This window comes from Lepus europaeus, chromosome 9, assembly GCF_033115175.1.
Source record: "Lepus europaeus isolate LE1 chromosome 9, mLepTim1.pri, whole genome shotgun sequence".
NCBI lineage: Eukaryota > Metazoa > Chordata > Mammalia > Lagomorpha > Leporidae > Lepus > Lepus europaeus.
The window spans coordinates 100,348,902-100,375,984 of NC_084835.1; the positions used below are offsets into that span (position 1 = coordinate 100,348,902).

At 39.5% G+C, this 27,083-nt stretch overlaps 1 protein-coding gene across 1 annotated transcript in view; it reads left to right on the top strand.

The window, feature by feature from the left end:
* Positions 1-212: 212 nt before the first annotated feature.
* DCC (DCC netrin 1 receptor) overlaps positions 213-27,083 on the top strand; it is an 824,910-nt gene continuing 798,039 nt past the window's right edge. Inside the window, exons 1-4 of the mRNA XM_062200029.1 lie at positions 213-218; positions 17,469-17,578; positions 18,303-18,500; positions 20,225-20,283. Of these exons, the coding sequence (XP_062056013.1) occupies positions 213-218; positions 17,469-17,578; positions 18,303-18,500; positions 20,225-20,283 (373 nt within the window). The remainder of the gene's footprint in view (positions 219-17,468; positions 17,579-18,302; positions 18,501-20,224; positions 20,284-27,083) is intronic.

Sequence of the window (27,083 nt, forward strand, 5' to 3'; positions counted from 1 at the left end):
TCACGGAGCCCCCTTTTTCCTTCCTTCTTTGCACATAGAACAAGCAGTCTGTCATGCTGGTAATCCAGGATCTAGTGGCGCACTGTGGAGCCCAGGCTTCCTTGAGCTGCCCTACTTGCTCCCTTGTTAATCCACGTCCGACAGGAATGGGAAGAGAAGTGTTTTTGACTTCTCTGGTAGACAGCACATGAGACTCGGAGATGAAATGGGACATGGCGGTGAGCTGCTCATTGAAACCTCTGCAGTCTCAAATGTAGCTTCTGATTTAGGGTCCAAGTCTTTGTGCTTGGTAAAGTCTTTTGTGTGATGGACAGTGAAGGTAAATAATTAATGTGGTGGCCAATTAAGAGTGTCATTCTATTACACTTGTCCTTAGTGATGATGCAGCTGTCAGGAAAGGCTTCCGCTGCAAGAGAGATGAAGTTTGGATTTTGTGTTGGGCTGTCATGGGAAAACATCACTGTCTTCCATGCAACCCTTTAATTCTTATAGAGACTGAACCTAGTTTCCTGTTGCCTTCTGATATGTGCATGGGTTTTTACTTTCCTTCAGTTTGTCTGAACATTCTACTACTGTGCTGACATAACTATGTTTCTATCTCAAAAATGACCTTAACTTGCAGCTTTTCGATCATTCTTTAAAGAGGGTTCTGATATACTATAAGGGCAGACTGGGGCAGGTGCTATGGCGGAATAGAGTAAACCACTGCTTGGGACTCCCTTTTATCATATTGGGGTATCTAGGAGCAAGTCTACCTCTGCTTCTGATCAAGCTTTCTGCTAATGTGCACCATAAGAGGCAGCAGGCAATGACTCAAGTACTTGGCACCCTGCCACCCACATGGGAGACCTAGATGGAGTTCCTGGCTCCTGGCTTCAGTCTGGCCCAGCTCTGGTTGTTCACGTTTGGGGAATGAATCAGCAGGTAGAAGATTTATCTATCTCTCTGCTTTCAACTAAATAAAAAGAAACTTCAAAAGAAAAATAGGACTGATAGGTGGGGTGACAAGTGACTGGGAATCAGAGTGTTAAACTACATCACTCTGCTGCCCCTTCAATGTGATTTGCTTGTTCTGTGCCCAGCAGAGTTTAAGTAGCCACTGCCCCATCAAAATGACTCCTTCCCCAGTTGTGAGCTGACCACAAGAGGGCTTCAGGGAGCAGAAGTCAGCTCAGCTGCTGCAGATTGGCCAAGGTTGTCTGGATTTGTAAACAGGATGAGTGAGAATGTTCCACAACCTTTGGTGCAGAGGGGAATGTGATATTTAGCGGAACAAGGCCCATAAAGCTAAATAAAAATGTTTTATTTTAGATCATTAAACTGTATGTCATATAACCTTTAGAACAGCACACATTATAAATCAGAAGCTTGGGTTTATAGGGTGGCTTATCACTCATTTAATAGGCACTGTTATGGCATTTGAGGCTCTGGGCACTCTTTACCTCCCTCTGGTTTGACTAAGAGAATTTGCACACCTTGTTTGTTCCTGGAAGGAAAGGGCCATCCACTTATGGGCTTCTATAGCCTCCAGCCCAGCATTCAGCCACAGTGCTGGTGGCTGTGGTTGCAGATCCTGACATGTTAGTGCTCAGAGAACACGAGCCATGAAACTTATTCCAGGAAGGGCAAGTGGTCACCAAGGGAGTTATTTGAGAGCCTGGAAAGTATATTTATGTATCATAGACACCAAACATAATACAAATCTCCAGGGGTCTTTTAACCCAGAACACCACCCCATGTACAGTTTCATATAAAAAACCTAAAAGACATTTATTTCACTGTCTTCACAGGAATGTGAGATGATTTCAATGGGTGCTAAAGGGAATAAGCCATACACAGAAGGTCATTCTGTGCAACTCCGTTTATATCAAACTCAAAACCAGGCAGAAGTTCTAATGCTACTGAGTTATATATTTATAAGTGGATACAATTGTCCCATGGATATTATGTATATTTTAACCACACAGCCACAAAGAAAAGAAAAAAAAAGTGTCAACATTCATCTAATGAGTGAAGAGTCAGGAGACACTTATGAAAGGTTGAGTGATGGTCTAATTTATTGCTAGAAAGGAGTAAGAAGTTCTGGGATCCCATTGTGTAGTATGATGGTAGATAACATTCCATATATTTCTCTATTAAAAAATCAGAAGATAGAATTTTAGATGTTTTCACCATAAAGGAATGTTAAATATGAGAAGATAGATATGTTTACTCTGATTAGGCAGACACAATGTGTTTATGTATCCAAACAGCACATAGTACCCCATGAATACATACAATCTGAAGTGCATTTTCATAAAAAATTTGTTTTTAGAGCTGGGAGTGGTTGCTCTTTTGCTATTTGAGTGGTCAGTGGCTGGTGGGAGACTGGAATGGGGCTATGGAAACTGTAAACTTTGTTTCTCATCCTGCTTCCAGCTGTGGCCTTTCAGATGGCTCACTTTGTGAGGATTTGCTGTGTGCTTTTTCTAGATCAGTATTTTCCTTTAATAAAACATGTATCACATAAAAGAGAGCTCAGTGAGTCTTAGTTGGTTTGATTTAATTTGACTATAATGTTGGTCACAAGTATGAAAATTAACTATTCTGTTGCTTCAGGGATTTGGGAAGAGATCATTGAAAAATTGTCACTAAACAATAATTCTATTTCCTTCTTGCCATGAGTGAGTCAGATTTATGGAAAACAGGGCAAAGGATTGTCATGGTTTACACTAGAGTCTTGCCTCTGTTCGAAGGTTCCTTATTTCTTGAAACCTATATAAGCACATACACTCTGGCAGGCTGTGAGCCCGACAGCCTGCTCCTACACAACCACAGTGTAGGTCCTGTTCCCTGTAGTTCAGTCTCTGTGGATGTTTGTAGGAAAGTGACTTCCTGTCACTTGGTAGATGACAGGGAATTATCTAGAAGGAATACTCTGTAGCAGCTGCTTATTTCATGGGCAAGTTGAACAAAATAAGCTTCAACAACCCTTTTAATTCCAAACTGTATTCATCTTTTCCTCTGATTTTATACATGTGTGTGTATACCAGCTTCCTAAATGAGTCTTTGTCAGTTTCTTGCTCAGTAATTTTGAGAAAGGAAGTCAGTGAGGTTATAGAATGCTAATATCATTGCTTGTATGATTCTAGGTTAATTATCTAAGGCTTCCATAATGGAGTATCACAAACTAATTTAAAACGAGAGAAATACATTCTGCCGCGATAGTGGAGGCCAGAAGTCCAGAGTCCAGATGTCAGGGGGCTTCTCTCCCTTTGGAATCTGTAAGGAGAAATCCTTCTTAATCTCTTCCAGTGTTTGCTCCTAGCAGTCTTGAGCAATCCTTGGCTTGCAATCACATCACTCCAACCTCTCCCTCCATCTTCCCCTGACCTTTCCCTTGAGTGTGTCTCTGTGTCCTTTCTTCTTCCTGTCAAAGTTTATGGGATTTATGGCCTACCCTATACTGAGGATGGTTGTATTCTGAGATTTTTAGTTACATTTCTGAAAATAAAGTTTTCACGTAAGTTCATAGTCAGATTCTGGGAGGATGTGAGCTTTGGAGATGATAGTATGCAATTCACTGGCGATATTTTCCTGAAAAGAAAAAGGAGGAAAAGCAACATTAAGAATCTCTGCTGGTCAGAAATAAATACCAAGTGATTAAGAAAACAAAGGTTTCTGTGAGTTCTCGAGATGCAGATCATGTAATCACCCATTTGTTTGGTGAATTATTACTGAGCCTCAGCTGCGGCAGGCATCTTGCTAGGTGCTAAGCATAAAGTGGTGCAGTAAAGGAACAGGGGCCATCCTCATGGCACTGTGGTTCAGTGGGGGAGATCAATATTAATCTAAAGAACAATAACAGCAAAAAAATCTATTACTGCAAATGACTTAAGAAGCCAGGTAGCATATGATAGGAGAGGACGTCCAGAGGAGTCCGGCTTTACACGAGGTCTGTCAGAAAAGTTTTCTCAGTGGATATATTTGGGCTAAAAGCAAAGGATGCGTAGAGGTTAGCAGGGTCCACACTGATAATTCTGTATGGCCTGTGAATGATGTTCTAAATATTCAAATGGCCTTTCGCCAAAAAAAAAAAAAAAAATTCTACACCCCTGTTATTAGAAATAAGGTACAACTCTTTTTGATCTACTAGATGTTCATGGGCCCTTTCCCATGGAATTCTCGTGCATGCCACTTCCTCATGCTCCCTGTGTCATGGGCTGAGAGAGCGCTCACATCTGCCTGTTGTGCATGATGCATTTACCTGGAGAACAGTCACCTTCAGGTGAATCATACGGAAGTCCTGCAAGATGACTGGTGCATACAGACAGGGCGTTCCAACCCGTGCTCATCCCCACACCTCATTAAAAAGGTGTGAAATCCCTACAGACTATGTAGGAAGAGTCTGGGTGTGAGAGGTGGGCTGTGGAAGAGGTAGCCTTGGCAGAGGACTCCAGCACCGCTGCTCCATCTGCATAGTATTATCCACATGAGCAGATTGCCTCCATCGAATCAACAGGACCGTATGGCAATGTTCAGATCTGAAATTATTTCCAATGGGTTCCTGTGTAGTTACAACTCTGTACTTGCAATCTTTGTGATTTCAATTTGGAAAGTCATTCAAGTGAATAATTTAATGTAGGGTTGTTCCTTCTGTTTTCCTTTCAATCTCCCACAATTCTAAAAACAATGTTATTATGAGCAAACTTTGACTATACCTAACAGGCCAGTGAGGGGGTGGGGGCTACAGTTCTGTCTGTCCCAAGTACAAACAAGATCAGACTGGATTTTTTTAATCTGCTGGTCCCTGGGTTTTATGAATACTAGTCCAAATTGTGTTTAAAGCCAACTTTAAACTCCTGGCTAATGTCTTATGTAGATAACAACGCAGTTTATTTTGGAACATACAACTGGGCTTTGTTGGAACACAAGGTGAGGAAGACTTCACTAAGGAAAAGTCAGTCATCAAGATCACCACAAAACTCCTCATTCATGCCTCTTAAACCCTCTTACCTCTCCAACCGTAATAATCTCCTGGTTATAGGATTCCTCAAATCACTCTGTAGAATTAGAATATGTTTTCATCAAAGTTGTTTGTACACGTAAGTTAAAGGGCTCATGACTCCTATGAGGCTTCTTACAACCACAGTTGACTTCCCACCCAAGTTTCTCTTCTTCCCATCCCAGAAGTAACCACTTGGAATTCCTGTGATAGATTTTTTAACTTGCTTTCTCTCTCTCAGTAACATGTTTATATTGCTCTTCATTCATTTTCCGATTTTAGGCATTATCTGCTGACTTCCTGTTATCACACGCATAGAGATGGCTATCTCTTGTTTCCCTCACCCATTTTTTTTTTTTGTTTGTTTGTTTGTTTGTTTTTGACAGGCAGAGTTAGACAGAGAGAGACAAAGAGAAAGGTCTTCCTTTTTCCATTGGTTCACTCCCCAAGTGGCCGGCACACTGAGCCAATCCGAAGCCAGGAGCCAGGAGCCAGGTGCTTCCTCCTGGTCTCCCTGTGGGTGCAGGGCCCAAGTACCTGGACCATCCTCCATTGTGCTCCTGGGACACAGCAGAGAGCTGGACTGGAAGAGGGGCAACCAGGACAGAACGGGCCCCCCAACCAGGACTAGAACCCAGGTGCTGGTGCCGCAGGCAGAGGATTAGCCTAGTGAGCCACAGTGCCAGCCACCCATTTTCTTTCACCATATGTGTTCCCCGTCTCTTCCTCAGACTCCCAGTTAAATTATATTTAATTTTTGCTTAAAACAATATTTAGTGTTTATAATACTGAATTGGTATAAACTATGGTTATTTTTGTTTTCCAGTGGAGCTAACAGATGTCTTGTGTTTTATTTTGTTTTTGTGACTTTAATGTACTTTGCTCTCTGTGGCTTGCCTAACTGACTATCCTTCCAATGGTTCAGACATATCTCTCCATCTTTTCTTTCTGAGAAACTCACACTCAGAGACTCCTGACCTGCTCTGTCTGGACTGGTTAACTGCTCCAACTGGCACTGCTCTCAGCAGGACCTGCTTTCGCCATAGTGCAGTTCTATTGATCCCTTTTCTGGTATCAGCAGTTCCCTATACTCGACATCTCCTTCCTGAGAAAGGGTTCATGAAGGATAAAGCTGGAACTTTGCAAGTCAGAAATGTTGGTAGTTTGGTTATATGTAGAATTCCTAGTAAGGAATCTTTTGTCTCTAGAATTTCAATGTATATTTCTGTTGTCATCTTGTTATGGATATTTGTCGTTGTGTGGATATAGAATAGTCTAGAAACATGAACTCTTCTATTCTGGGAGATTTGCTTAAATTATTCCATTGATAAAGCCTCCCCTTCTGTTAACTCTGTCATCTGTTTTCAGGACTTCTTTTATTCAGAGATTAATTTCTGGAATAGACTCTGAATATTTTTTCTCTTGTTTTACATATGTTTTCCTTTTATGCTATAATTTCTAGGTTATGTATTTAAGTTCAAATGAATGAAACTAATAATTTTTAAGAATTCTGAAATGTAGCTGCAATAAATTAGGTGCAAAATTCAACACAGATACCATTCAGAAGATCAATCAGTCATTGTACTATTAAAGTGGCACCAAATCTGCCATTACATGAGTGGGATAATTATTGCAGGTCAGTGAGTAGACAGAACACTGAAGACTGTAGAACATCAACATTGGCTGGAATGGAAAGAAAGTGTAGAGAAAAGCATGCCATTAGATATCTTTTAGACCAGATTACCATTCCCAAAGCATCATGAGGACTGTATCTAAAACACTTCTCTGACTTACAGAGGTGAACCTTGGCCATAGATTGCCCTGAAGCTGCCGTTTCTGAGGTCAGACAAATCCACATAATGGTTTATGTTGGTTATCTAAGTGGGAAGTCAGGCTTATGTAGGTGTGTTTGGAAGATATAGGCCCAGTCAAGTAGGTTAACGTCAATGAGAGGATTTCTGTTCCAGAGGAAGGAATTGTAGTATACATCAAAATGTCAGTACCCAAACCCAAGATTGCACAGATTTAAGACACACTATAGAAGTGAGGTTAGGGGTGGTCCCAGGACTCACTTCAGTTACCCTAACTCCTTGATTTAAGTCAACATGATTAATTCAAGACTCCATCAACATGTGATCCTAAGCCTACTAATAAGCAACTTACCCTTCAGTTTTGTTGAGACTTGAGAACTCAACAAAACTGACTTTGTTGATTCTAGAAGCTGAACAACTTTAAACTTGTAACTCAGTGTTCCAGGAGGAGCCAGAGAGAGATAGCAGTATTTCAGAACTCTAGTGATTATCCATCATTACCAAGTAGCATTTTCCCCTTCCCTCTAAGTCATCCTCTTCTTCTGCTTTCATAGGTCTTCAGCTCACACCCTATTTTTAGTCAGATTCCAGTGGCCAGTTTTATGTATGCCATTTTCTTGTTGTTGTTCCACAGACTGCCTAAATATTTCTACCATAGCTGTGAACTCGACAGCTTTCTAAAATTGTAGTTTGATGCTGATCCTGAAATCTTCCCCTGAGTGACTGAGAGAACAGTATGATTACTATGTTTACTTTTTGGCCTTTGGAAAATCAGTTGTATGTTTATTAGAACTTGTTTCTCCTTGTTCCATGTAGCCTAAAGTTGTCTTGCAGCAAAGCGATTTGTCATGTCACTCTCTCTTTTCACACAGGGTCAGCAAAAGTAAACCAGCACAGAGAGCAAATCTGACTCCCTCTGTCCCTTTCTACCAATTCCATACCCTCTAATCCTCCACCCCTCCCCACCTCTGAAGTGTAGTCTCAGCATTTCTTCAGTGCCACATACTGTTAAAAGCCTAATCTTGGGATAAGCCCAGAGAACAAGCCTAAACAAGGCTATTACCTTTTCCAGGGATGTTTCCATTTGAAACATCATCTTGATGACTACACAACTTTCAAAAAAGCAATATTTGTTTAAGTCAGAGACCTCCTGGCATAGTGGACAGGAGGTGGACTCCAAGAGAGGCAAAACCCAAAGGGGCTGGTGGTAGTGGGGTTTTTAAGCACCATTTTGGGGGGGAAAACTTTGAATCAGTACAAGGCGGAGAGAAACCCATCAAAAGACATGTGTAATATTTAAAAAAAAAAAAAAAACACCTTTCTCACCAAAAAAATGAAAAGTTCACTCTGACGGATGTTTTTGCTGCCAGTGATCCTCTGTGATCTCTGTTAAAGAATTCCCCCATTGGTAGCTGCCCACCAGACCACAAGAGCAGTATGTATTTGCCTTGCCTTTTCCTTAACTCTTCAATTAACACCTGCCCTCAGATGGCATAGCTCCTCTGAGGTGGAGGTTGCTTTTGCAGGGGGGAAAGAAACACTAGAAATGGGGAAATGGCTCCTGACCATGAAGTACTCAAAAGAGGTGCTGTGTATAGGCTCAGAAAACTGAAGCTATGGAAAGTTAGATACTGAGTTCAGTACAAACACTATCAACAGCAAGCAGTGATTACAATAGTGCAAAATGTCTTACCATGAGTGGGATAATTGGTGTGAGTAGCCAGAAAACAGGCATCAATGGTAGGCTGGAATATAAAGCAGTGCTCAGGAAGCTCATTTATGCCAGGGTCGGAGAACTGCTGAGAGCTGGTGACCAGTAAACATTTCATTCTGTGCTGTTCACCGCTCTTCCCTTGAAGCCCCAGCTCAGTCTTTGGACTGTCAGAAAGTAAAAGATTGGAAAGCAAGAAGGTTGCTCAAAAGCTTGAAGCGCTTACTGGAATGTCAGCTTCGTTAGATGGTGATACAACAGAGTAGAAAGCAGTCATCAGGAATTGTCTCTTGTATTGCTGCCTTCTATGCCGTGTGGTCTACCACTCGTAGGAGGAAGGCAAAAGAGTGTGACAGTGGGAGAAAGTTGAAAGTGTTACCAGGGAATGGGAAAGACTGTATAGAGCCATGTCTGAGTTTTTGGGGAGAGGACCGAGTGTGAATGGTTTTATCTTAGTATTAATAATTTAAACCACATTAGACCAATTTGACTGAGAAGGCACATTCAATACACATTACAGAGAGAAAGGATAAAGGGGATAAGATAATAGAGACAGGCAATGCAACTTGGAAATAAAACACATACTGGTTCGCGATTTCAATCCTTTTTTCTCAGCAGTAATCTGTCTACACAGGAGCCACACATTAAGTATTGATGGCTTAGTTTGACAATAGAAAGTAGATCTACTACCTTGATTTTGTATACCCATACAACATTTCTATACTTTAAAAATTTCTTGTATGATCATCTCACTTTTTCAGGTGGGACCAGATGACCTACTAATATCATTTCCGTTTTGATTGTGATATCTATTACCCCTGCATAAGTAAATGTACTGAACAACATGACTTGCTCAGTGATCAAATTGTGATCAGTGTTGAACACTCAGGATAGGCAACATGTTAAATGTATTATGAAGAATAATTTCCAACAGTCCTAGCAAGTGAGCAATGAAATCATTCCTGCTTAAAGAAGCACAAAGAAGTGATAAATAACTTGTTAGATGCACAAAGCTGGTTAAGCGGCACAGCTTGGGTTTAAATCAAGATGTGCTTCCTGTAGATTCTGTGATAGTAACTTGTATTCATTTTGTTAAAATGTTTGTAAAAATTACTAGGAGATAGACTCAGAGAGAGACAGGCAGATAGAGAGCTCAGATCCATTGGTTTGCCTTCTCAGATGCTTGTAACACCAAGTTTGGGCCAGGTCAAACTTGGGAGCCAAGAATGCAATCCAGATAGACCACGTGAGTAGTGAACACCCAGTTACTAGAGCCATCACCACTGTTTCTTGGGGGTTGCGTTGGTGGGACTTTAGAATCAGAAGCCAGAGTCTAGGTAGTCTGTTGTAGGATGCAGTCATCTTAACTGCCAGGCTGAATACCTACCTCCTTAACTGGTGTACCTTGTCTGTGCAATCCAGCAATTCTCCTCTTGATACTTGGTGATTCTTGCATAGTAGTTGGCACTTGTCTGTTGAAACCTCGTATCTCCCCTCCAAGGTATCTTTATTTTAATTGATTTCACTAACTGTAGCATCATCTCACATCTTCTCTATTAATCCACATAGTTCATTTTTTCCAAAGATCATCTCCCATGTACTTGCCCTGTCTGGGCCTCCCAATGCACTGGTATCTCTGGCACTGTTTTTATACAACTCTCTTCTTTTTCCAATTAATTTAGAAATATTTCAAGGTAGAATTTTTTTTTAAATTTTATGTTATATTTTAACTTTAGTGTGTTGGAATGTAGGGTTGCTAACTCCAAATGTAGTCTTTTGATACAAGGCATGGTCTTTTATATCAGAAAAACCCAAATCCATGTCGTAACCCTGGTAATTACTGGCTGGATAACAATGGCCAATTTATGTGGCCTCTCTGAGCCAAAGTTTACTCATATGTTAAATAAAGATAATATTCTGGATAATGCACAGTAGATGTTTAACACAGTGAGTAATAGATTAAAAATATATCAGTAATAGGAGCTTGTATTAATGTAATTATCATTACTAATTAAATTGGGAAAAGAAAGTTGTTAACTTTGGAAACCTCCCAATGCTTTTTCTTTTGTTAGAGAAATCTGAGTATTTTCTTTTTTGTTTTTCCCTTTTATTTGGAAGACAAAGTGACAAAGAGGATGACACAGTGAGATCTTGCGTCTCTTGGTTCACTCCCCAAATGACTGCAACAGCCAGGGCTGGGCCAGTCCCAAGCCCAGGAGCTGGGAACTCCATCATGGTCTCCTGCATGAGTGGCAGTGGCCCAGGCACGTGGCTCATACTCTCTACCTTCTTAGGTGCATTAGCAGGAATGCTGGATGGGAAGCAGGGTGGCTGGGACTTGGACCAGGCATCAAATACGGGATGCCAGTCTCACAAGTCACAGCTGAACCCACCATACTACAGTGCTGGTCCTCTCTCCCAGGGAATTTTCTGATAAATAAGGGTCTCCCACGTAAGTAAAGATGGTTTGATCAAAGCTATTCCTGAGATATGATGCTGGAGTCAGTTGATGTGTTGATGCAGAGGTAATAGATGTCACAATCAAAAGTACATCAGAAGAAATGAAAATCTAAACTGTTTGGCAATCAGGAATTTAAAAATTACTTTTCTCTACCATGTGGATAGGTGATGGTTTACAGCCTTGTATCATTGGATGATGAAAATAGTGCTATTCTTCTGAAAGTAACTCTGATACAGCATTTAAATTTTTTAAAAAAATTTAATTGACACATACTGATGTACATACTAATGGGGTACTACGTGACATTTCACTACTTAAACACAATGTGCAATGAGAAGATCAGGGTGATACGCTTATGTATATGTACACTTGAAACGTGTGTCATTTCTTTGTAGACCAATGCTTTTTTAAGATGATGAACAAGGACACTGCTCATTTTTCTGAGAATGCTCTGGGCTAGTAAACCAGAAAGTTTCCATGGATTGGAATATGGTCTTAGAAATCTGACAATCAGTCCCGACATGAGGCTGACAGTGTAATGAATAACAGAGTTTCAAGATCCTGCAACTTTGATTGCTTTTCCTCCTTTTATTTGCTTTGTTCGTCTCAGAAGAAAATGATCCACATTTGTAATATCACCTCATCCTGCATTTGGACATTAAACATTTATTTTAAACATTAAAATTGCTGAGCTTGCAAGTTTATGACCCAGAGATACTTTTATTTATTTATTTTTGAATTTTAATTTCTTTATGTTGAAATTGCCAAATCCACTGAGCTGAAAGAAAATGAGACCTAGAAGCTGTGACTTCTCATGAAGTGTATCCAAATGCAGCTGGTTGGGAGAGCATGAAGCGGGGATTTTGCTGGTAGTGCTGGCTGGAATGTACACATTTGTTATTGGATGCTTTATGGTTTGGTTATGCTAGGATTATAGTTTTTAAAACATCTTTGGGTTTTGAAAACCCAGAACAATGTATTCATAACCCTTGGTCCATCAGCTTTATTGTGTCTTTCATTTTATAGAGAAAGAGTGGTTTTGCATTGGCAATGAATGTGCTGTTTATTTTCCCAACCCTCCCATTTCATTGTAGAGAGGCAATTTATTCACCTAATGGTTAACACTTTTTTTTCTTCCCAGTTCCTGGTCTGTGCTTGGCTTAAACTAGAGAGGCTCATTTTCAGGGTGTTGTTGTTTAGCCGTAAAACAATACGACTTTCCTGTTGATGAGGATATGATGTGTTCCTGGTGCCTTTCTTGCCTAATTAGGATCATGGGTCCTGTCTCTTTCTTAATAAAAGAGAACTGTTGTGAAGAGATGATAAGCCACTAAAAGCACATTCAGTACTTGTTACTGATTTAAATTATTTGGTGCCTGTGGCCTTAGAAATAAAGTTCTTTATCTAAAGGACAGTGGCACTCAGCAGCTATCTCCCCAACTGGGCAGATTATAAAAATCTCTCAGGGTATTGATATTGATGATGTCTTCCATCTCTTAGTCTAGATAGTTTGCCTTTCTTCTAAGACTGTTAGACATGAAAATATAAGGATCGTTGTGTTCTGTTGCTTCTTCAGGAACGTTGAGGCAATGAAGAGACAAGTACAGCCATTTTTTGAAAGAGGATTTCCTCAACTCTTTGTTAAGATAGAGGCATTGTAAATGGAAACATACTGTGCTGTATTGGCAGGCAGGTGATTGGAGTCTGTGGATGGTAGAGCGCTATCATGATGTGTCCCTGCCATATATTTCTATTTTATTCTTACATGAGCAATTGCAGGAAGACACAAACTAACATATTGGTTATGAAAAGGCCCAGATGAGAGCCTACGGATGGATGAGTTTCGATAGCCAATGGCTGGCAGTGCTTGGAGTCCTGGAGGGCAATTTTATTGACTTGTTGCATCTTTCATGCAAACAAGGATTCAGCAGCTTTCAGAAGGGCAGATTGGTCTCTGGAATCTCCAGGGGTTCATGTGAATAGTGTCTATTTGGAGAAGTGATTACAAATATTAATGGGCTTTGAGAACCACAAATCAGAAAGCATGTGCTTCTGAGACCTGACTCAACATAGGGTCAAATTCAGGAAAATTGGATTTTTAACAATTGGATTTGGTTAGTATTTTTTCCCTTCTAAGCATAGTATCTGTCCTGAATAAACTGTTATAATGTGGGAAAGAAAACTTTACCACAATAGGCAGTAGACAGAGCTTAATTTAGTACTCTGTCTTGTTGTTGTTTTGTTAATTGCTTTGTTGTGATCCTAAGTCTTTTAGGAGGTGCTGGAGATATATATATATATATATATATATATATATATATATATATATCACTCCCTTGATGTTTCTGCCTTCTTTCCAAATACACAGAAACATTTGCTGACTTACATATTCAGATTTCAATCCGTGTTTTTTCTTGGAGGATTAAAGTTTTAGAGTATACGAAATTCAGTGAGAGGGACGCTTCTCTTGGAGCAGGAAAGATTGATGGAACAACTGTGGTCCACATACAACTGGATATTTGAAAGGCATGTGGATGGATCTGGTTAATGAGATAATTCACTGTGCTGTGGTACAGCAGGTTAAGCCTCTGTGTGTAATGCTGGCATCCCACATGGGTGCCAATTCAAGTTCTGGCTGCTCCATTTCTGATGCAAGTGTTTAGGCTCCTGCCATCCATGTGGGAGACCCAGATGGAGTTCTAGGCTCCTGGTTTTGGCCTGGTCCAGCCCCAGCTGTTGTGACCATTTGGGGAATGAACCAGTGGATGGAAGATATGTCTATATATACCTGTCTCTGCCTCACCCTCTCTCTGTAACTTTGTTTTTCAAATAAATAAATAAATCCTTTAAGAAAAGATGAATTCATATGAATTAAATTCTCCAATGGTAGAGCCCCATAATGTTAGACTTGTAAGGATTTATCAGCTTGTCTAAGCCCATAACCTGACAGAGGAAGAGAGTGATGTCTGCAGAAACAGAGAATTGGTTAAGGCCACAGTCAGGACAGGATCACCAAGAGTAGAATTCTTGGCTTTCAGTGTTTTATAAATGAATATTGACTGAAAGCTAAACAAAATATAGTGGCTTTGAAGAATATTTAGCTGTGAAATTTATACCTAATTAAATAACCTTTCACAGTTTGCTTTAATTTTTCTTTTTTTTTCTTTTTCTTTTTTCTTTTTTTTTTTTTTTTTTTTTTTTTTTTTTTTTTTTTTGACAGGCAGAGTGGATAGTGAGAGAGAGAGACAGAGAGAAAGGTCTTCCTTTTTGCCACTGGTTCACCCTCCAATGGCACTGCAGCCGGTGCACTGCGCTGATCAGAAGCCAGGAGCCAGGTGCTTCTCCTGGTCTCCCATGCAGGTGCAGGGCCCAAGCACTTGGGCCATCCTCCGCTGCACTCCCAGGCCATAGCAGAGAGCTGGCCTGGAAGAGGGGCCACGGGGATAGAATCCAGAGCCCAACCGGGACTAGAACCCAGTGTGCTGGCGCCGCAAGGCGGAGGATTAGCCTGTTAAACCATGGCGCCGGCCAGTTTGCTTTAATTTTTCTTAATGAACATTACATCTGATTTTTAAATAAAAGGGTACTTGGCAGGAGATCTCAAATGTGGATCATTTTTCCCTCTCCCCACTGGGATATATTGGTAATGTCTAGAGACATTTGATTATCAGAACTGGATAGTGTGTGGGGACAGGTACTGCCATTAGTGAGGGCAACCCAGATGCTGCTAAACTCCCTACAACGCGCAGGTCAGCTCCACACAACAAACAATTATCCATCCCACAATGTCAGTGTACTCAAATAGAGAACCCATGGTCTAGAGGCAGGAATTCTGAAGAATGCCACTACATCCTTTTATTTTCTTCAGTTTTTTTTTTTTTTTTTTTTACTGTTTTACCATGTTTCTAAGAAATAAAAAAAATGAGCTTTTATGAACCTAAGTACCTTTATATCACTATGGTTGAAATTTGTAAAAACACAATGAAAACTACATGAAATATTGAAGATGTTAGTACCATATTCAAAATGCAGTGTCCTTGTGTACCCATTTTACATAATGAATAGCTGGTACAGTTCAGCAACACTTAGATTGGATTGCAAGCATAGTATGGCCATTCAGGCTGCCATTCAGCCATTATGCTCCAGAACATTTGCATATGGGGAGACACCAGGTAGACAAACTGCAACTAGAAAGGTTAGAAATCTTGACCCATTTGTCGAGGCCTTGGAAGTCATGTTGTCTGATTTAGATGAACTCTGACTGCTTCTTGAGGGAAATCAGACAATATGGTGACACCCTGCATCCAGGAATTAGGCATTTTCAGACATCATTGGTTTCCAGAGCATTCTGCTTAATCTTTTATCCACGGCTGTATTCAAGCCACTAGGCAGACAATACCACCCAACAAAAGAATAAAATTTGTCATCTATCATGAAGATAATTGTTATTGATTAGTCTTCTTGTAATTTTCTGCTTTTTGTTTTTAGATGCTGTTTATAAATCACACCCACAACAGGCACCTAGCCTGTGTTTGTGTCTATTATGTGGTCCTGATAAGGCTCAGCAACGTTTTTTACCTCCCTGATGCAAGTTATTGAGATTGATTGAAGCACTTTGCTTGTCCTATCCTAGACACTGCGTAATTAATGTCTCATTATGTTAATACATGCAAATGTGAGAGTGTGTGTTTGATTGGGAGGTGAAAGAACAAAAAGGATTAAAGAGTTCACTCCAAAGTACAAATTAATTTATTGCATTGCTAACTGGCCTCGGAGGAATGAAGGAATAGGCTTCAAAATGAAAGGAAAAAATGCACAAAAAGAAAGCACTGTTGCACGTCTTTCAAAGGTGGCATAGTTAACGGTTACACAAGGGTATTCAGTCATATGAGGGAGCCCTTGTCCATGCAGCAGTTCCAGCAGTTCTCATGTCTTCCTCTTTTGTAGAAGACTTCGGAATGTACAAGCCAGAGACTGTCTTCTTGATGCATATAAGTATTTTTGCATGTACATAGTATATTAGAAAAATACTGAAATATTATTACAGTCGTTTGTCATTAATGGTGGACTTTGTAGGATTATATGAGGTGTCCTCAGATCAATAAGCCACATATTCACCACAATCATTTGATTTTTATTGCATGCTTCCCTCTTGTTTTCATGATGATAATTTTTATTAGTTCCTAATCTATCAGCATATTTATGCTATGAGATTTACTTACCTATTTCCCTAATATTAGAAAGTCAAAATGTTTCTCTTTGGCTGGGTTCACTATGATATAAAATGTTTTAGTGATCATTTTTATATACAGCAAATTTTGTTGCATTGAATTATTTTCTTTTTAAAAATATTTATTTTCTGCTACTTAAAAGGCAGAGTGACCAGTAGGGGTAGGGGCACTCAACAGTCTTCCATCCAGTGGTTCACTCCCTAAATGCCCACAACTGGAGCTGGGCCTGGCAGAAGCTAGGAGCCTAGAACTCAATCCATATCTCCCACTTGGGTAGCAGGGGTCCAAACACTTAAATCCTGTTCTGCTGCCTGCCAGGATGCATTAGCAGGAAGGTGAATTGGAAGTGGAGTAGCTGGAACTTGAATGAAAATTCTCATATGGGATACAGAGATACCAAGCAATGGTTTAATCAACTGTAATACAGGACCCATCCCAAATTATTTTCTTGAGATAGCTTCTTAGGAATAGAATTACTAGAGCCTAAATCTTGAGACTTTAGATAAACTTTGCTCTCTTTGGAAACATTTTCCACTCTCAGTATCTAGCATATAGACTCAATAAATGGTTGCTGAATTTAATAAAGCATAGGCCTTTATTAAACTGTCACAACTATGAGGTTGCCCCATTAAATTATTTAAGCTAATCATACTTTAATGATAAAAGATAATGACTCCCATGCCAGTAGGTGGTGCTATTCTTAACAGGTTTTTACAAATAGGCTGCAGAACAAAGAACTGTTTAGAATGTACCAGCCTAGGAGCCTGTGCTGTGGCGCAGCAGGTTAAGATGCCATCTGGAGTGTGGCATCCCATATGGTGTCAGCTCAAGGTCCACTTCTGATCGAGCTCCCGGCTAATGTGCCTGGGAAAGCAGCAGAGGTTAGCCATAGTGCTTTGTCACCAGCAGCCACGTAGAAGACTAGAGGATGGTCCTTGGTTCAACCTGGCTCAGCACTGTTGTGGCTGTTTAGGAAGTGAACCAGTGGATGGAAGATTCTCTCTCTGTTCCTCCCTCTCGCTCTGCCTCCCTCTCCCTGTCTCTTTCTTTCTTTCTCTCTCTAACTCTCTAACTCTGACTTGTAAAAATATTAAAAAAATTTAAAACCAAAAAGAATCTACCAGTTGAGGGTGGGGAGTAGGGATAATAGAGAAAAAACTTAATACTGGTAAGAAAGGCATTGGATAACTTGGGAAAAGAGCTACAAAACAGAAGGATGGAGAATGTCAAAATAACTGTGTCTTATTTGCTATCCAGTATTTATTCAAAGGAAGTTTTACAAGAAATCATTGTCAAGAGAGTACTACGACTACATAGGGACTTTACAAATTTCATGGAAAATGAAAAGTTAGTTCTGGTTGAAAAAACTTTGAAGCCCAGGTATAGAAAGGGTCTTCAAATAGTTCATGAAATATATGAATTATAAGGATTTGAAATTTTTTGCACCAAAAAAACTTAAATTTGGTTTGATTTTCTGTGAACTTTTTGTTTTGTCACACCTTTATCATGCAATTTTAAAAAATGTATTTTCTCAATTTCTTTTAATTTATGATTTAGTTCAGAGCAGGGGGCAGGTGGGAATGTGTGGTGATAACCATTTACTTTCATACTGTCTATGGCTGATGTATTTGCTTCAACAGCCGAGTTGAGTGATGTGGGATCACAAAGCTAAAGTTTATTATTAACTGACCATTTACAGAAAAAAAAAGAAAAAAGCTTGCATAACTGACTCCAGAACCAGATTTGACAGAAATGGAGTTTAGAATAAAGGATATTATTTCAAATTCAAACTCATATATTGAGTAGATTATATTTTTCCAATATCTGTTTCCTACTCTGTGAAATCAACATAATAAATCTATCAGACAATTAAATTATGGTATAAGTTTATATATTGGCCTGTTTGTTAGTTCTTCCCTTCTATAAAAGAAAAACTACAAAGATGTAGTTAGTGTTTATATAGCAGTTACTTTCACAGTGTCATGATGTGGTCACTTGAAGACCAGTTATAGTATATACACTTTTGAAGAAGTATTGTGTATGAATCTGTAATTAACGTAACTGAAGATATAAAATCAATCCTCTATAAATTCCCTACTTTTAGCTATGGCCAGGCTGAACTGTCAGTTGCTGATGGCAGCATTGATGGGAAAGTTTTCCTGAACACATTTTCTGCATCAAAGAATGCAACCCACCAGTATCAAGCAAACGGGCACAGTGTGAATCCTTGTGATCCTAACTCCCGTGCCTCATTCCGCCATTCATTTTCTTGGTCAAGGACCATGAAGCTCAGGATGTCTAAGTGGCTACAGTCCTTTCTGCCATGATTCATGTGTCATTTTTCATAGTCACTTTGCAGATTGACAAAGAGGTGTGATCTTTTGGTTCACGGTTCCTGTCACTTGCACCCATCACTTTATGAGTAGTATTAATATTAGTCTTAGTATTACTCAGTTTCCATTCAATCAGTTATATGCTTGTGTGACCAGCCTTCAGCCTTCCCTTTCCAGTCGCTGCCAGGAAATATTCCAAGAAACGTAGGCCTCTGTAACCAGCATTTAGATGAATATAGGGGCATAATTCCCCTTAGTTCAAATGAAACTAAAAATCCAAAAAACTTCTGAGTATATTATGCATTTCATACATAGAAATCTGTATACTGTACTGGAAATATAATTAATTCTGAATGTGTCTTGTCTCGTGACAAGATTTCTATCAGATAAATGGATTTCAAAAAATATAATTATGAACATCTGTGTCATCTTTAAAGTAGTGATAGGGGATCATATTATACATCCCCAGTTGCTTAGAATAATTCAGATTTATAGATGCTGTTTTGGGATAATTATAAACTAAGTCCCTAAAGTATCTGATTCATATAATAAATTATGTGATTCTCCTAGTGATCACTCTAGTTATTACCTTGAAATTAATCAAAAGCAAAATGCAGTGTTATAATCAGCCTGTCCCCGTATCTTACATGTTAAATTTTATTTTATTTTAAATTGTGGCAAAAAAAGATTGTTGTGCTGCTGCTCATCAGCAGTCCCATCTAAACTCTGCCTTAACTATGGCCAATTGTATTATCAATTGTGTCTCTTGAGGATGGTGTTGTGTTGAGGTCAGCATCCGTGAAAACCTTTGATTCGCGGGATATGATTGTGCTCTTGCCTGGCCCCACCCTCCCTTAAATGAGGGACTGTCTTCAGGCCTGCACTAGCAAACTCAACTGTGGACCTGATGAAAAGTAATGCTGAAGGAATTAGAATAGAATTAGGATCAGAGCATGCACACCCTCTCTCAGTCTCTTTTTGTGTTGCTGTAACAGAATACCACAAATGATAAATAGTTGACCCTTAGTTCTGGAGGATTAGAAATCCAAGACTGAGGGACTACATCTGGTCAGGGCCTTCCTGCTATGGCACTCCATAGAAAAACATGGAAGGGCAAAAGAGCACGGCCACAAGAAAAGGAGAAAAGACAGTCAACCTGATCCTTTATAAAGAAACTGCTCCTGTGATAATCCACCTACTCCTGATGTGATGGTCCTCCTCATCAGATCACATCATAGAGGCCCCAGATCTCTACACTGTTGCACTGGAGATTAAGATCTTAGGGGATGCATTCAAACAAAGCACTCCTTTTATTCTATTCCTTTTTGGCTCGTTGCACATGTTATGGGTGAAAACTATTCCCCGGACCTGAGACTAACAGTACTCAATATTATTTTCTACAATGTATTCATCATTGTGAAATACAAAAAGGGAAAGATTTAAAGTTTTAGGCATATATTTTTACTCTGAAAGTAGTGAATAAGGTATAAATGTATGGTGTAGATCAATACACATTTTCTGGGCTATATCAACATATGGGATGTCTGATACTGACACATTCTGCTGATCAAATTCCTTATTTCTTCATAGGCTCATTTATGCAGGATAAATCCAGACGTTTTATGATTCAAGTATAGGTCTGAGGGGCAAATAAGTTGGGTGAAAATACTCTAAATTTGTACTGTTCCTCTAGCCTTTTAGAAACCTCCTCCTTCAGCACCCTCATCCGTGTCAGACAATCAGGGTCTTCTGGTTTGTTGCTGGAAGCACAGTGTGACTGTCTTTAGGTGGGATCTGACCAGGCAATTCCCTGACCCCTTTCCTGATGATGCCCATTGTCCTGACACTAAGCTCATCCTTCTAGGGCTCACTGTTTGCCAGAATCTATAGTCTGGCGTGTCAGCTTATGCCATGCTATTTTAAGTATCTTATCTGCATTGACTCTGTGCATTTTCCAAAATTGCATGTTTCCATGACAGAGATGTCCCTGCACCTAAATGCTATGTTACAGTTTGAACAAGATTTGATTTGCCAAACTCACACAGCAGTGTAACTTCGAAGTTTTATATGAACAGATATTGGATTAATGAGTTAAGTGGAGACACTTAATCTAATATCAACACCTGAAAGGTTAGTCTAGCAAGAGGTCTTTAGATCACTAAGGGATTGACCTTGGAAGGTGGCTCTCACTAGAGAGTTTGCTGTATAAGAGTGCACTTCTCATGTCTGTCCCCTGGCTTGCTATATGATCCTCCTTCCACATGTTTTCTGCCAGAAACAGGGCCACACCATCTTAGGCTATGGACCCCCAAAATTCTAAGCTAAAATTCTTCTTCTTTTCTAAGGAGCTACTGTCATATGTTCCACTTAAAGTAACAAAAACCTAACTAATACACCTTATGTAAGGGTTTTGTAGAATCATAGTAGCTAAGAGGAAGTCTGTTATCAGATATTTCAATTAACATTACTTCTTTCTATCTATACTACCACCGAAATATTTTACTAATGTGGTGCCCCTTAGTCTTTGTAATCTCGTTATTACACAGTGTGAGGTAAAGGATACACACACACACACACATATACGGAAATGTGACATTGGAAGAATTGTAGACCAGAATTCAGACATATCTGGATTTTATGACTGGATCGTCTGACTTGTGTGGTCTTGGTCATGATAGATGAACTCTCTGGCATTTTCCCTACCTGCAGAATAAGGATGATAGCCTTTTTTGATTGTGTTGGTGATGGAGAGGTTGCCTTACAAATTTGAAATCATCATGTTACTATAAATAAAAAGAGAGAAAGCAGTCACTCAGTACTTGTATGCTACATCACAAATCTTCCACAAATTTTAGTTTACCTCTGACCCATGATTTGGGATGCTGGATAAAACCCATCCTCACCCCCAGACCACCCTTTGCACAAGAAAAGGGTTCTTCCTACAAACTAGTGACTTTGGTCATTATGAGTTCTTTTCATGTCCATATTATTCATTCCCCTGGCAATGCAGGAGCAAGGACATATTTTTATGCTGTTTTTTTTTAATGAGAAAAAGAGTTGGGAAAAAATGAGAAAGACAGTTTATTTATTACTTTAGATTAAAAATATAATAAAGTGTTTGGTCTAGCCATGAAGATGCCTGCATCTCCTTTTGGAGTGCCTGGTTTCAGATCTGTGTGCATAATTAGAGGCAATGTGTGATGGCTCACATGGTTGTGTCTCAGCCACCTATGTGTGGAAGATCTGGGGTGAATTCTTGGCTCCTGGTTTCAGTATGGCACAACTCTAGCCATCTGGGAGCACCTGGAGAGTGAACTGGCAAATAGAAGTTCAGTCTCTCCTTCTCTCATCTTCTCTTCCTCTCAGCCTATCATATTTTTGGAAAGGCTTAGCTAATATTATTTATATTTATCCCAATGATGGTTTTCAAATTGCAATTCTGGTATATATAATACAGATAAACGTATATAACAAAAATGGCTCTTCCTGGTGTCACAATATCAAATTCCAAGCTTCTCTGATATGAGGTAATGTGATATTAGAAGAGCTAGAAGTGAGTCAGGTGTTGTGGTGATGTGGGTTGAGTGACTACTTTGGATTCTAATATCACAATTCCCATTGGAGTTCCGGCTACCCTACTTCTAATCCAGCTTCCTGCTCATGTGCCTGAGAAGTCAGAAGACAATATCCCAAGTTCTCAAGTCCCTGCCACCCACATTGGAGACCTGGATGCATTTCCAGACTCCTAGGTTTAGCCAAACCTTGCCCCTTTCCCTCTGTCTTCCTCTCTCTTCCTTCCGTTCTCTGTATCTGTTACTCTGCCTTTCAAATGAATAAATCAGTCTTTATAGGAGAGATAAAGGTATTGGGAGAGAACTCTAAGTGGAGTAGTACAAGAGAAGAAACAGGGCCGGCGCTATGGCTCACTAGGCTAATCCTCCACCTGCGGCTCCGGCACCCTGGGTTCTAGTCCTGGTTGGGGTGCTGGAGTTTGTCCCAGTTGCTCCTTTTCCAGTCCAGCTCTCTGCTGTGGCCCGGGAGGGCAGTGGAGGATGGCCCAAGTCCTTGGGCCCTGCACCCACATGGGAGACCAAGAAGAAGCACCTGGCTCCTAGCTTCGGATTGGCACAGTGCGCTGGCCATAGTGGCCATTTTCGGGGGTGAACCAATGGAAAGAAGACCTTTCTCTCTGTCTCTCTCTCACTGTCTAACCCTGCCTGTCAAAAATTTTTAAAAAAAAATTAAAAAAAGAAGAAACAGGTACATTTCTCTGGGATAAAAATTTTGGGGAAAGGTCTCCATTTGAGAGCTATAAGGAGCCCAAATTTCAGTTGGAGATAAACTCAGCACATTTTCTGCTCCTGCTTTTGCCCTTCATCTGAAAATTGTGTATACATTTTCTTCAGAGTGTTCTATGATAACACTTGGGCTGCTCAGTGGAATTAGTTTTGTTCATCTAAGGGGACATGCACGTTATTATTTAGACAAATTTTAGACTCTTACTAAGCCTAAATGGGGGCTCAGGAGATCATTTCTTTGCTTTGATTCTTACTGATTTGCTTTTAATTAAGGATGACGTAAAAGGAATTTATTAAAGATCAAATAAAATAAACTCATGAAAGTAGCTGAATAGCTTATACAAAAATGATGAAAAGTGGTCACACAACTTTAGGAACCCACAAAGCACCATCAATGATACTATGATTCCTCAGCTCTCCATGACTGCAAGTTACCGTTCACTTTTTTTTTTAAGTCAATGAGGAATTCGTCTCAGCCACAGCAGATTAAGCTAGACTATGCTGCCTCGAAAGTAAAATAGATGTCTTTTACTTTCATCCTGAATTTTTTATGCAAGAACAGAGTTAATATGACACCTGACATTCTCTGAGGCTTTTTAAGGGATTGGTGATAGGAAAATAGCTTATGTTTTATATATAATTAGCAAGCAGAATCCTTTCCCAACAGAATTGCTGCATTACTCTGCAATGCTAGTAGAAGAGGTACGGCAGACAGCAGAGACATCAAACTGGGAAGGTGTATTTACAGGTGATAGGAGAGGGAGGGAAGATGGGTTTGGGATGATGGATCTGTACCCTGGTTTAGGGAAAAGTTGGGAGGAATCAGGAAGATGGTGAATTAGGAGGCGTTTAACAGGTGGGTGAGGGAATATAATGAAAAGTTTCAACTGTATGCCCAGTTTATACGACCAACATTCTTGTTAAGTCCTTATAAATGGCTATTCTATTGCTGTAAGGAATGGAACATTGAGGAGAGCTTAGTCTACAGAGGAAATTTTAAGCTCTGATGGGCAGTGTTGTCTCTTTGGAATACAGACTATAGCACAGGGAGGGCCACATTCAGTCCTCTGCCTGTTTTTTGTGTTAGAGCTTATGCATTTTAAATTGACATATAAGTATATATATGCTAGCCTCAATTTTGCCTCTTGGTCTGCAAAGTAAAAAAAAAAAAAAAAAAACTGTCTGGCCCTTTATAGAAAAAGTTTGCCAACCACTGTCTCAGACCATGCAAGGAAATGTTATCAATGTAGATACTGAACAGCTTTGTTTTTATTGACAGAAACATTGAGTAAACTTGGTGATTCATGGACAACTTGGGAGAACGAAATCCAGGCTTTCGTCACCTATGCTATGATTGTCTTTCTGTGAGGGAATTAGTCTTCTCAAATTACTCATGGTTTTGTCTATATGTATTTGCTTATTCAAAGATATTAACTAAATAACTGAGAAAGTTAAAGACTACTAAGACCTGTGTGAAATAGACAAATATATTCATTTCTGGTGCTTTGAAGGTTACCTTGTAATAAGGAAGAAATTCTCAAAAAATATAATGTGTAATAGATCAGAGCAATAGAGAGGCACAATAAAGGGTTATCACTTCGAAAAGATGAGTCTGTCACTGCTGTTCAGTGAAGACTTTTTTTTTTCTGTTCAGGCCTGTCTCAAACACGTTTACTTGTGAAATGGGAACCTGATAAGAATTAATATTTATTATTTGGCTTAAGATTTGTCACTATTGCTGGAAATCACACCATTATGAAAAGTCTAGTGTGTGTTCCTTCAACACTGGCCCCTGCCTGCTGGTGCAGTAGGTCCAAGGCACTGTCACTAGATTGTAGAACACTCTCTAGAAATTCTAGAAATTGCTACAACTCCCACACCCAGTAAACCCTTTGATGGAAGAGGTACTCTTGCATGTTTATTCATTTTTTAATTTCCTTTATGATAAGGCGCATGAACAGGTTGTTCATCGTTGAAGTTTAAGGAGTTCCTACAAATGTTGCACACATAGGGTTCTGAAGTCTGCTTATGATTCTTCATTCTTACAAGATTTCATTCTTACTCCTCATAGTCAGATCCCATTGAAGCTAAATTACCTTCTAATAAAACAAGCTGAGAGGACCCTTTATAAAATGCAGTTTAAAGTTCACTGATGCTCTCTTCCAGAACTGACCAATGTTCCTGTCATCGTTGGGGTTTTTCTTTCTTGATGTCATTCCCAGACAAAGCGGAAAAATACCATCTTTCTGCTGAGATAAGATACAGTAAATACCATGACAAAATGAGTGGCAGCATTTTAATGAAAACCGCTGTTTGGCTCCCATTTTTATAAAATTTTTCACATTACAATACAAATGTTTTATCAGCATGTGTTCCCACATCAGACTTTATGTCACAGTGTCAACCATGAGGTTTGCTGAATTTTTACGTTTTTTCCTGGACCTGTCAGACCTTTATGGAATGAATCCTTCATATTGTAATAGGAGTTTCCACAAGATGAATACTTCATTTCTCATGAATCATAATAAAGCAGCCTGTACTTTGTCAGCAGAATGACCTCTGCGGTCTTTTATCTTCAAGAGAAAAGATTAGACTCTCTTATTTTATGGATAATGAGATAGGTTGTTGGTCTCCTGGCACCTGCAGTAACTGTGCCTGCTTGTGGTCTCATTTCAGTCTGTGATAAACTGATCACAGGGTGATTACAGCAAATCTCTTCATATGACAAATCTCCTCCTAAATTTAAGGGTAATTTTTTTTCTAAGTAGCAGAGTTAATAGATGTGAACTCTTAGACTTTTCTATTAGAGCTGAAGATACCTTGATGTTCAACCTCCTCGTTTTATCATGGGTAAATTAGTTCTTATGCTACGGCTCACACACAGAAGGCTACCAAGTGGCAGATGAGGCAAAGATTTCAGGTCACTGGATCCTTGTACTGGAGATTTACTTTTACAATTGATAGTCTTTGTTTTATTGCATATAAATTACATGAATTGCTCGGTTGATCTACTTGGAATCATCTGAGACTGTTTTCTTTTTGAGCAACAAATATCTAATCCCTTAAAGACCCTGTTTTCTTTATCTTTAAAAGAAGTGCTCAGTCTTGCCATTCTTCATCGGCTCCAGTGTAATATGTTGGGCCAAATCCCACCATGTCTCACCTTGACTGTGGAAGTAATGTTATACCTCAATTCCCTACCTCTTCCGATGGCCTCTAACCTCAACCCGGCAACCAGAGGGATTCTTTATAAACAAGGTTGCTCTGTCTTGGCACTATTGGTATTTTGTGCTGGGTAATTCTTCCTTGTCAGGGTCTGCCATGTACATTGTCAGATGTGTCATGATGTCTCTGGCCACAGTCAACTAGATGCTAATAAATAACCCTTTCTAATTGTGACAAGCAAAAATGTCCCCAGACATTTCCAGATGTCCCTTGGCAGAATGTACAGGCATTGATCTTCTATCAGAATTAATCCCTTAAAATTTAACTTGGAGCATTTCATTCTGTTTATCCAAACTCTCCATTAAGGTTGCGTCTTTGTCAGGATTAAAAAAATCTTTTGCCCACGTACAAGGTCCTACAGTTTCCCTGAGATCTGTCAGACTGTCTCTTCGAACTCTTGCTCATGTGGCCCTGTAGTTCCTGAGAGAGGCCAGTCATGGTCCTATCCTAAGGTCTTAATTCACACTGCCTGCAGTGTGAATTGACTGCTTTCTGCTACTAGGGTGCGTAGAAGACATAGTAGGAGACAGATTATTTGTTTTGCTATTATATTTCTAGTCTAGAACACTGCCCAACATGCTGGATGTCTAATAGGTGGAAGAGTGAATGACATTGGGTATATTTTGAAGATCTTTAAAACACTATTAAACATTACCTTAAAAACAAAAGAGTATTACCAAGTGTATTATTTCAGTTGAATTTTGTCCATGCACCCTCCCTATTTTGGCCTGCATGTGAAGTTAAATTTAGCATACTGGCAAAATGCTGTAATAAATGTGTCGCTGAAAAGTAAGTACTTTTCCAAATGAGCGTAAGACACATACTATGCAGCATACATTAGTTCCCCTTTAAGAAAACCTAATGGAAAACAATCTAATTAAATTTGAATATGCAGGGGGCCAGTATTGTGGTGCAGTTTTTTTTTTTTTTAAGATTTTATTTATTTTATTTGAGAGAGTTACAGACAGTGAGAGGGAAAGATAGAAAGGTCTTCCTTCTGTTGGTTCACTCTCCAAATGGCTGCAATGG